At 39.7% G+C, this 12,604-nt stretch overlaps 1 protein-coding gene across 1 annotated transcript in view; it reads right to left on the minus strand.

Moving 5' to 3' along the window:
* LOC135073821 (SH3 domain-containing kinase-binding protein 1) overlaps window positions 1-12,604 on the minus strand; it is a 31,658-nt gene that overhangs the window by 11,205 nt on the left and 7,849 nt on the right. The window contains exons 3-6 of the mRNA XM_063968021.1: window positions 11,703-11,808; window positions 9,538-9,670; window positions 8,063-8,245; window positions 984-1,110 (exon numbers count right to left, since the gene is read on the minus strand). Coding sequence (XP_063824091.1) covers window positions 984-1,110; window positions 8,063-8,245; window positions 9,538-9,670; window positions 11,703-11,808 — 549 coding nt within the window. The remainder of the gene's footprint in view (window positions 1-983; window positions 1,111-8,062; window positions 8,246-9,537; window positions 9,671-11,702; window positions 11,809-12,604) is intronic.

Consider the following 12,604-nt stretch of genomic DNA (forward strand, 5'->3'; position numbering starts at 1 on the left):
GAACGATTACTCGATAGGATCGCAACTCAGCTATTTGTTGTCGTTGAAGTTTTGTTACGTGAATAAGGCTACTGATATTTGACAGTCAAGTGGTTTTTAGGTACCTATAACACGTCAGCTGAGAATGGACTTTATGACAAGGCCATTCAGGGCAAAATGGGACAAATGAAGTTTTGTAAAGTACTTCGAATAGGTACTCATTTAAAATGATGGACACTGGACTATGATCTCAAATAAGATAATTATAGAGGTTTGATAAAAAAAAAAACAGGAAATCGTGCATTTTTGCTCTCCTTGTCTTTCTGTTCAGAAATAAATTAGATAATGACGATGATTGGGAGGAAAAAATAGACAGACATTTTTGATAATATCATCTAAGAGAGGGAAAAATGGTAAGTTTTATTACAATAAACCGCAGGCAACAAAATATTACAATATAAGTTTCACGTTGCTTCTATGCCGGATTTTGCCTTTATTTATACGGATTACAAGGCTGCTGGTATTCTGTAATATCATGATGTCATCATCACATCATTTTGATCATGATACGCGTTTACAGACACACCTACATACTCAACAAAATATCAACGTTTATAATAATATTGACATTAAAGCAAATAGTAGTAATACATCTGGTTAGGTTTGCAAATTACACTGAGAAACTGGTGATTCATTTATAACTTGAGCAATAAGTTTAATGCAATCACTAATTAATTATTCCGACTAAAATAGCAAATAACGCAAGTTTTCTACTGTATTTCAATCTGTCAAGCTACAAAATATGTGGAGATGTTTGGAAAAGTAATTTATTCTACTGACTGGTGGTACCAATAACAACAGAAAAACCTGCGAGATTTAACAATCAGATATACATTATCCTCTACAAAAGATCTTTGACACAAATAATGTATACCAGGATACTTTACGCCAAGGAAAAAGTAATAAATGGTCGAGGAATTTCGTAAGTTTAAGACTTAATTTACCTTATTTTAGACGTGGTCAATTCTTTAACTGAGGCGGTCTTTTCTGAGTACTTGTTCAGCACAGGGTATATTGCGTTCGTTTTCGATGGCGGCCTGTCTGGTTTCTTCTCTTCTGCCTCCGCTGCCACTGTAAAAAAAAAAGTATATTGACATATACAAACATTTAAAGTTTATTCTTTATGACCAGCACTGCTCTCAGTTAGATAACAACTAGTCTCACATGTCTCGAATAAATACAGGGTGTCCCAATAAGTAGCTGTCGCCTCTGGGCTTCAGCTTGACACTACTTCAGCATCACTAGGGCTATCCAAATCACCCCATGTAATGTTCCGCGATTGTTAGAGTTATGACTGTTTTAAATTTCTGTGCTTAGGCACTTTTTTGGTTACTGTGGCGCGAATAGATAAGACGATATATGCCTGACAGATAAAAGCACCAGGAAGTAATTGTTAGACAACTAAATACAGGGTGTTACTTTGCATTCTTGCCATATTTACAGAGGTTACTATATTACTGATACTGAACACAAATCCGTAAAAAAATAATGCCCGAAAAATTGTTTTTTTAATCTTGATTATTTTATTTTATCGACAATCTGTTAAACACACCACTAATTATCGTAACGCATGCACATCACTTGTTGGCGATGGTGATGGAGACTTTTTTACTTTTTATTGTATTTTTAAATATCTATTGCAATCTATTGTCTTTAAAATGTCTTTTTGACACTTGTAAAAAACTGAGAAATCTATCAATCACAAATCACGTTATAAATAATACAAAAATGTCTGAAGCGTATTCAAACAACGAATAATTTAATCAAAATGGTGCTTGGAGTGTCTGCAAGACGTCTTAGACGAAATGCTTGATGACGTACCCTTAGCGTTACACCAAATGCTCTACTACCAGCAGGATGGTGCTCCCCCACAATAAGGACGTCAAGTGCGCGAATAATACGTTTGGTGAACAGTGGATTGGACGAGGGGTCCAGTAGCTTGGCCACCACGATCCTCGGACCTGACACCAATGAATTTTTGGAGTGATTTGAAACGATTGGTATGCGCAGAAGAGATAAACAGTGTTAAACGCGTTACACGAAAGGATTGTTTTAGTGAAACTGTGAGACAAAACGTTTATGTGTTGCGAAAACTAAAGCGAAGCGACTGTGCCTTGATCAGATGATCAGAACGGAGGCCACTTTGAACACTTGCTTCGCAGTATGTAAACTTTGTAAGTAGGAACTTTTTAATAAATAATTAATTGTGAATAAGGTGATTTCATTTCATACTTAATTTATTAATTTGTAAAAATAGGGTACAATGTTATAAATTAATTAAAACCCTTATAATTATTACGTATTTTTGACGGTCCTAGGCCCTTAAAGTAGAAAGGGAAATCTGAAATCAACTGAAGAGTATTTTAAAATAATTATTATGACTGGATAAAAAGGCTGGTACCCAGAGCCATAAATCAACAGATTATTAAGAACTAGGCCACGCCCACTAGGTTTATTCCACTTGCACCTGTAGAACGTGCGAGACAAAATTGGTTTATTCCAATTTGTACTGAAAAACCAAATTTACTAAAATCTTAGTATACTTTCTTTATGGGAGTCTCTTGTTTATCTTAAATAATAGGTATTATTCCCTACTTTTATCTCTGTGAATATGGCAAGAATGCAAAGTAACACGGTGTATATGGAACAGCCTAAGATCTACGTATGTTCGGGAATTAACAATAATGTTTGTAGTTACAGTCAAGGTGCTCCTAATTTGTATTTCATTCCAACGAATACGTGTATAAATACTTTTAATATTGACTGTATTACAGCTACAGTTCAATGTAACAACCACTGTTTCAGTTAATCATCTGGGTTTTTCTAAGAGCAACCGCGTAAATACCTAATACTGAAATAACAATGAATAGGTACGCCAACTTTTCTCTTTGAAATAATAATGCAAGACTATCGAACAAGATACGTGCATATAAGGCGTCAATTTAAATTGTAAATGATGCTAACTAGTTTCGAAACCTAACTCTAAAAAGGAAAACTCTTTTGAAAGCAAATGTTTTGGGCACTTGTTTACATGCGTTTAGCGTCAGTACATTTTTGCATTTCAATAGACGCGTCATCAGTTAGACTATTCTTAAAGTTTTTTTTACAGAATTGCATTGAGTTTATTGTATTTGTATTTTAAAAGGACTGTATCTTAGATTCTGTTTTTAAAGTGATGATACAACTGTATCCATAAAAACTTCCAACTTTTCTTGATTAATCTATTCGCTTTGATTAATTGGTCTGCGATTTAATTGACTTTTGCCTTTGAAAATCAACACTAAGGCAAAGGCATACGCTGTCATACGCCTACACACGTGCTTCAATTAAAGTAATCGTGGATATCGTAAAACACTATAAATAAGATACTGTGACTTCATGGAGTGCTAAAGGGCATGCTAATTAGATGGCCATGCATTATATGATAAGTATGTAATAGTATGTATGTTACAATAAACGAATATTTCAAAGTATGTATTGTAATTTTATGACACCAAATTATCATGACCCTTAAATTCACAGATATGCAGGGTGATTTTGCAGTACAATTTAAAAATACAACTTTATCTTAATTGTTCTTAATCGCGGTATTTTTCGCGTAAATTTTTTTTTAAATGTAATTAAATGTGAAAAAAAAAGATTTTTTCTTTACGTAAATCGATCCAGTTACTGATTCTGAGTCGCTCCTATAAATTTGGATACTGATAACAAAATCACCCTGTATAAATAAATAGGTTAGGTATAAATGATTGCATGTTATATACAAATAAAATAATTAGCAGGTCACGTAGAGTTTCATTGATAACCGCTAAAAGACCTAGAAGTAGATTTATTTATCAGTTACATGGCGTGAATTACTAGACACGTACTTTAATATTTAAAAATATACTTTGATTTCAATATTCACTAAAATATATTCCCTGTAAATTATTTCGTAGGATACTGTGTAGCAAATAAATCATAAATAATGCTTATTTTAACAACTTTTGAATAGTTAAAAAAATCACAAACTTCCGGGACACAACCACATCCTACACAAGGACAACAAACGTTCACAAACTCACTTTCTACACCCATTTTCGTCACTGAACACGAATCAAGGAAACGTTATCGAGAATTCGAGTTTGTCACGACACAAGACACAACATCAGCTCGGCTCTGAGGCAACTAGATATAAAAAGATCGAAACGCAAGCGCGAGCGCGGATCGTCGTGAGTTGAGTTACGCAAAATCACGACTACGATTGCAACCTTCATGAGAAATGTCAATAGCAAAACGTCGAATGCTAAGCTGGAGTGGGCGGAGTGTTTACTAACATAACTTGCGCGGATGGTACTTAACACGGGCGGTATGGCAACGAAAACATAACAACAAACAAAAATATTCGTAACGATGATCAAAATACTTGGCAAGTTCATTTTATTACATTTTAATTATAATAATATTTAATAGCACCAGTTTTGTGATCGAGCATTAGCACAAAATAATCTGGCAACACTTTTTTACATTGCCATAATATAAATACCGTTGTTACTAAAACACCCGGTGCGAAGTAAATCTATAAGTTCGATCAGTCAAGGTCTTTTGGAAGTAGGTTTTGCAATGTTGCAGATATGCTAATCAGTATTTAGTGTTTTGAATTTGAATATTCGACTGTTTGGCAATAAACATCGAAAACTATATCCCTTCTTTCTGAAGCTGCGTATACATGTGATAAATAAGGAAACGTTCTTCAGGATAATTATGTAGTAACAATTAGTTCTGTATTAGGTCTCCATTTGGTAAATTATTACAAGGTCTTCAGTACAACAGAAGTTTGTGACACACATTAGCATAATAATTAATAACATAGCGAAAGATTGATAGTTTTAGTGCAAAGTTTATCTAAATTCCAAATAACATTCTGAGTGAGTAGTGTTCCAATAACAAAGGCATTTATGTCGATTTGGGCTGTTTAAAAACAATAGCTTCATTTGTTCGCGTGTGTCTGTATAATTAACCGATAAAGAATGTGAGGAAATCTTTTTACATATAAAACCGACAGTCGACAGTGATCTGAACAAATGACTGTCGCCTATAAAGTGACGCATTGTTTTATGACAAGATCAGAGACAATTACAGTCAGCGTCAAAAAGTTCGTGACACCCAAACTAAGCCAAAAAGTTCGCAATAAGTCTTTGTGACAATTGGAATAAGGTTGTATTGTCAACTTTTTGGACACTTTTGGTTTCAACAAGTATGTGAAAAGCTGACTGTAACTGTACCTACTGGTGCGGGAGGTGCCTGGATGCGAGCGGCGCAGGACCGGTCTTTGTGGAAATCCTTGGGCTTTGTCCAGCAGTGGACGTCTTTTAGCTGAAACGAACGAACATTGACAACGAGCTGTCTATGTAACTAGTGATTATGTATGAGTAAACCTAAGTAAAGAAATGTTATGGAAACTCAAACAGTTGAATCTCTTTTCGAGTCTATTTTATCATTAATGCATTTACAATACTGTCAGTATCTATTGGCACCTATAAACTTTAACAAGTCGCCTGCAAAAATGACAAAGAATAACGCATTGTTTGTACTCTGCGAACTTTAAATGTGCTCATTTATAGGCGAATGCATGTGAAAACTGTGCTGCTTTTTCTTATGGGTCGAGCATAATAAAACAATGTATGTGTTTCCCGTTAGGCCGGATATTTTCCCACAGCATTGGCACGCACGTTAAAGTAAACGTTCCCCATATAGATCGTAATTCACAAGTATAGTGAACTATTATTAGATGTTCTTTGAATGTAGGCAATGTAGCCATAAAATTAAAATTAGATAGCCAACACATGTGACTTGGAATCCTCTGTGTGAATATATCCCATATTTTGAAAATTCATTTTCGTCATATTTGTGCTAATAAAGGGCATATCCTTCAAAACAGTGGTTATTGTTGATGGAAATATAATTATGTAGGAAGATGATACCGATAAACATAAGCAATATATTGATATCTTAATGAATTCTAGTGATATTATGGTATAGTTTTATTGTGAAACTATACATTGTTCTCATTATTACACCAACAGATTCCACAAAGACGCATAGTCGTATCTACTCTGTTCTGTGTCTGTACAAAGTACATATTTTTGTGACTTTTTTATTTACGTATAAAAATACTACACTAGTCCACATTATAGTTTCAAAGCAGTTTTACTAAAGTCGGCGGCACTGACTCTATGGCTCGCCAGTGGCGCCGCCTAGCGAGTGCTGAAGCGATAGGACTGTCGCATTTAATTTTGAATTAACCAGAATGGCGCCACTTTCGTCTCTGAATAACTGTCCCAGAGATACTAACTAGCGAGCGCAAATGAGGTAGCAACAGTAGCTACTATGTAAACGTTACCTGCAAAAGTTATCGGGAAATAACCCCTGTCGGCCATGTAGCACATCCTTGGAGACAAACATCACTATGGCGCCATCGCTATTGTGGACTCTTTAACTAAGACTATAGATGTGACAGTGGCATTACCTGCTGGCAGCATCTGCACAAAGTTATCAGGGAATATCCGGCACATCCTTAGAGACGATCGCCACTATGTCCCCTTCAGCTAGTATGAGCTCATCAATTGTGAGCTGGTATACTAAGCTACAGCTGTGATATTTACCTGCTGACAGCATCTGCACAAAGTTGTCAGGGAATAGTCCCTGTCGGCCGAGTAGCTCGCCGCGCCACCAGCCGCGGTCCGGCGCGTCCTTCGAGACGATGGTCACTATGTCCCCTTCAGCTAGCGTAAGCCATTATGGACTCAACTACTAAAGCTATAAGTGTGATTATGGCATTACCTGCTGGCAACATCTGCACAAAGTTGTCGGGGAACAACCCCTGCCGGCCGAGTAGCTCGCCGCGCCACCAGCCGCGGTCCGGCGCGTCCTTTGATACAATCGTCACTATGTCCCCTTCAGCTAGTGTGAGCTTATCTATTGCGAGCTAGTATACTTTTTTTTTATCCACAACGAGGAAGCTCTTGGCCTGTATCTCACCTGATGGTAAGTGACGATCAGGCCGAAGGTGGAAGCGAGCTTCACCCGGAATCCTCAACCACGGAGGAACTGGCTATCTTACCTCTAACTGTCGGAACACAATAATGCTGTTAACATTGTTGTTATGGCGACAGACTTAGGTAAGATGGTGGTAGCTAGCCAGGCGGACTTAGAACAAGCCCTACCACCAACCAAACCGAACAGAAAAATCTGCCCCCACTGGGAATCGAACCCGGGACCTCTGCGTCTTAAACACTTAAGCTACAGTTGTGGCCGTAATATTTACCTGCTGGCAGCATCTGCACAAAGTTATCAGGGAATAACCCCTGCCAGCCGACTAGCTCGCCGCGCCACCAGCCGCGGTCCGGCGCGTCCTTAGAGACGATCGTCACTATGTCCCCTTCAGCTAGTATGAGCTCCTCAATTGTGAGCTAGTATACCAAGCTAGAGTTGTGACCGTGATATTTACCTGCAGGCAGCATCTGCACAAAGTTATCGGGGAACAACCCCTGCCGGCCGAGTAGCTCGCCGCGCCACCAGCCGCGGTCCGGCTCATCCTTAGAGACGATCGCCACTATGTCCTCTTCAGCTAGCGTAAGCCATTATGGACTCAACTACCAAAGCTATAAGTGTGATTATGGCATTACCTGCTGGCAGCATCTGCACAAAGTTATCAGGGAACAAGCCCTGCCGGCCGAGTAGCTCGCCGCGCCACCAGCCGCGGTCCGGCGCGTCCTTAGAGACGATCGTCACTATGTCCCCTTCAGCCAGTGTGAGACATTATGGACTCTTTAACTAAGACTATAGGTGTGACAATGGCATTGCCTGCTGGCAGCATCTGCACAAAGTTATCAGGGAACAACCCCTGTCGGCCGAGTAGCTCGCCGCGCCACCAGCCGCGGTCCAGCGCGTCCTTAGAGACGATCGTTACTATGTCCCCTTCAGCCAGTGTGAGCCATTGTGGACTCAACTACTAAAGCTATAAGTGTGATTATGGCGTTACCTGCTGGCAGCATCTGCACAAAGTTGTCAGGGAACAACCCCTGCCGGCCGTGTAGCTCGCCGCGCCACCAGCCGCGGTCCGGCGCGTCCTTTGAGACGATTGTCACTATGTCCCCTTCAGCCAGTGTGAGCTCGTCGTCGTTTACTGCTGTATACGGGAACAGCACTCGGCATTGCTCTTTCACTGTGGAACAGAGAATTGTTTATAGTGTCATCTTTAATAAAGTTATGGGAGGATATTAAACTTTGTCACTGTGGCATAAAGTCTACTGTCTAGTGCAGGGGTTCCCAAAGTGAGTGTGTCCAAATTTCATATTGTTAGATAGATGTTTTAATTTTTGTTCATATCTACCTAACCTAACCACTATGAACTATAATATAGGTGCCTATTTCTATCGACTGTATCTTTTTCAATAAGTAGAGCGTCGTGACAAAATACTAAAGTAACTGCGCCGCGGGATGAAAAAGATTGGGAACCTCTGGTCTGGTGGGCGGTGCATAGATATTAATTGTTATTTTGTTATTGTGGCTTAAATTGTATGGACTAGGGGTGGCAGGTATTTTGTGGCCGAACATCACAGCCGTTAAATTGTGTCAAGGCTGCCAAACCTAACCTAAGGTTGTGCTAGTCCCGCGGGTAATTTTAATTATCATTTGTCACGTGAGCCATTGCTAGTCATAATTTTGGCCGAATCGCCGAAATGTATGGAAGTTTGTCCTTGTCGCAACACTCACAACATATCGCTGGAGTTTGCACTGTTACGAATATGAGGATTAATTCCAAGGGCGTGCGATGCATAAATCGCGGTGTTACTGTAAAAACCGTGACATAGTAGCCCGCGGCTTCACCCACGTAGATGTCGGTAAATTATAGCCTAGTTGTAATTTTGATAAAAGTTTTAATTTAAATAAAGTTTCATCAAAACTCGAGCAGTATTTTTTGCGTGAAGGAGTCACAAATATCCATCCATGAACACGATATAGATTTTACAAGTGATTTATTATTGAAGTAAAAGAGTGTAAGTACTAGGTCACCAAAATTGTTGCGAAGCCCACGTAGCGTATAAAAAATCTTAATCCAAGTACAAAAGATGTTGGAAATATGGTCTTCTAATTACTATTAGGGCCACGAGGCCCGAGAGATGGTGAACGATCAACATCTCTGAATTAAGTGTCATGTAGGCTACTCGAAGCTTAAAGTCACGAGTAGCAACGAAACCATGACACTGACAAAACTTTGACGCACTAAAATAGTGTTATTCAGGAAATAACTTCTTAGAACTTTAGTCAGAGATCGCGAAAGAGGCCCTGCGGGGTTACTCCGAAAAACGATATCCGAAGTTTCGAATGTTGCCATCCCTCTCGCGCAAAGCGAGATGCCAGCATGAGCGACGGTGTCTTATCGATAGACCCGAAACTACATAAACATCGTTTCGGAGTAGCCCCCCTAAGATTGAGAATGGTCATTACACTCACCAGGTTTGGGGGGCAACGCGGGCGCTGGCTCGAAGGGCGGCGCCGGCTGCGGCGGGTCGAGCATCACCACGAAGTTGGACGGGAACACGCCCACGCGGCCCTGCCGCCGGCCCTGCCACCAGCCTTCCTCTACCTGGGGAACATAATACAATGTTACATTCTATTTCACAGTAAAGACTTGACTTAAGGTCCTATGTCCCCTAGATGGGGCAGAGGGCGTCCACAACAGTCCTCCACCGCGTTCGGTCTTGAGCTTCGCGTTTGATCTCGCACCAGGTCTTGCCGATTTTCTTCGCCTCGTCTGCTACAGTACGCTGGGGCGAGTACGCTCACAGTAAAGACCGTATTATCAAATGCATAAACACATAATCGATGTAAGGGGATAGTGGAGGAGATAGTATTATGGGATTTTCCGATCTAACGGGATCGAACTAGAGTTTATTTTGTCGGGTATAAAAGAATACATACGCAAGGACAAGGTTTATTTTTTAAGAAATAAATAAATTTATTGTTTAAGGTTTACCTTTTAGACCTAATTTTATCCGGTTTCATTTTTTTGCTGGTTTACTTGTTAAGCGTGGAAACCAAAAACGATCGGCATTGAAAAAATTCCGCATTGCCTTCATCTTCAGCAATTTTCACTTGCAATTTTTATTCCTTACAAACATCCCTATTACCACAACTAACCAAAAGGGTGGTTCAACAGATAGCACGCCTAATTTTCTGCATTTATTTCAAACTAGACAAAACGAGGTATGAATTATAATATTTGATGGACAGTCGCAACGACTGAGAAAGTCTTGCGGTGGACGCTACTAGTGTTAAAACCGCTTGATTGCAAAAAATCTGGAATATCTTTGATCATAGAAGTGCAAGCAGTTCTGCGGTTCACCGATTATAGGTTAATTTCACTTTCTCTAAACTGGACACTTTCTTCAAAACTAATAAAGATAGCCACTGCAATCGGCGCATTGTATGCTTTCAAAATATGTGATCATTAAAGAAAAGTCAACCTTAGTTAGGGAGCATAAAGACTGCGAATGCTCTGCTAAAGTTCAACGAACTAACAAGTAAACATTAACGAGCAAACATAGCTTATTATTTGTCATTTCGCCATAACTTTAGGGTGATCGCACTCTATATTTCACTTGATACTTTATTAGGGGAAGCGCGACGGGAATCGAAATAAATTAGAAAGCCCGAATTGTCATTCGATTCATACGAGGGAAGGAAGCGGCGAATCATCGTTACTCGTTAGCCACTTGCGAGTGAGTCATTGTTTAAAGGCCTGTTGTCTCGGTTCGCGGGAAACTCTAGATTTTATCGGTCGCGTCATGTCAATACAGTCATTTACACGTAATTAATACAATGGAACATAAAGCAGACGCCTTTCCAGGCGTAAAATTATGATTTTGCATTTTAGTTTTACTGGCACTAATTAAGCCGGTCATAAGTTTTTCATTACACTTCTCAATCCAAAAGATTTATTTACAGTAAGGTGCTAAAGTACCCTGTTCTGAGCGTCTAGAAAACGTTTATAATCATCAGGCAGCTTTAGTCGGTCTTGGGAACATGATAAGAGAACAATAGACGTGTTTCCATTCCCTATAGCTTTATGGGAGCTCGGATTTCTACAAGCGTGTTATTACGTACACTTTTGCTAATTTAAGCCTACATCCTAAATCGCAGCACAATTTTCTCTGAACATACCTTTCTCTATCGCTTGTCTGATAGAGTCAAGGGTAAGGAAATTGTGTTGCGGAATAGCAAGTAAAAGACGAAAATATCAAGACTAGTCTCCCTAGCATCCTTTATTCTGGGTATACCCCATACAACGACAGCGGTCAAACAGGATCCATGAATGAGGTCTACCGTATTTCTAATGGCCAAGACAATACGCCAACTCGTGCGCACTGAAGCGGTACAAGGATTATCGTATTTGCTCTCACCATGTTGGAATCACTGTCATATAATGTCTTGTCACTCGTCAGTTGCTCCAACCAGTAAGCGCAAATACGGTAGCCTTCATTGGGCCGGTCAATCAAAACATCGAGTAAGGTGTCCCGTCACTCCATCTGGCGTAAACTAATAAGGGCAAATACAATAGCCCCTTGCACTTTGCCTCTATTGCACTTGTCATAAAAACAACCTGTGACGTAACTCACCTCGCCAAGGACTTCAAGTACGTCTCCAACGCTGAGTGGCAGCTCGTCCGGGTTGGCCGGCTGGTAGCTGAACACCGCTCGGCACCGGCCCTGAACGCCGCCGGACCTGGTGACAAGAGACAACATCAATAAAGTATAGATAGAACATCATCATCAGTTCATTTGGTCTCTAATGCAGGAGCACGATCCTCTATAATCTACTATCTACTCTATCGCATTGGGGAAACTTGTAATGAGAGAGGTTAATGAAATAAATAAAGAATTCATGGAGTCAAATGGAGGACTTAGCCTATACTCCATCACCATGTTTGGCAGGCTTGGATGTAAAGGGTGAACTATGAGTATTAACCATTTATTAACCCTTTCATTGGACATGAAAATCAAATATTATTCTATTCCTGTTGTCCTCGCACCATTTGTCATACCAAATTGGAATCTCCGCCAGTAGAAAACAACGCTTTTGAGATGTTCTCATTGATAGTGTCAGCACAGGAATAAACAAAAATGTTGATTGTTTTTAGACCTTAATAAATGGCAATAAAGATTAAAATAATGTGGCTATTATAACTTTAGGGTTAAGGGCACGGGCGCGGGCATTGGCACGGTAAGCCGTAAGCAGTTGGACGGATTAGGTCATGACAGACGCCCTTTAAGGCTTACAATTAGTCTGATTGACACATTTCTGTTACAGCTAACACGATAAGAAAAATACTGCAGGTAGGTATTCAAATACCAATGCCGGGATTCCCCTTTAAAAGTTTCTTGTGGTTCAAGATGTTCCATGGCTACCCCTGAGGGTAGGGGCATGAGTCTGGAGTTCTGGACTTATGACGAATCAGATGGATTAAATGTAACTATTGGATTTGAAAATTTCACTATAACAAAACCAATACAAACGATGG

This window comes from Ostrinia nubilalis, chromosome 8, assembly GCF_963855985.1.
Source record: "Ostrinia nubilalis chromosome 8, ilOstNubi1.1, whole genome shotgun sequence".
Lineage (NCBI taxonomy): Eukaryota > Metazoa > Arthropoda > Insecta > Lepidoptera > Crambidae > Ostrinia > Ostrinia nubilalis.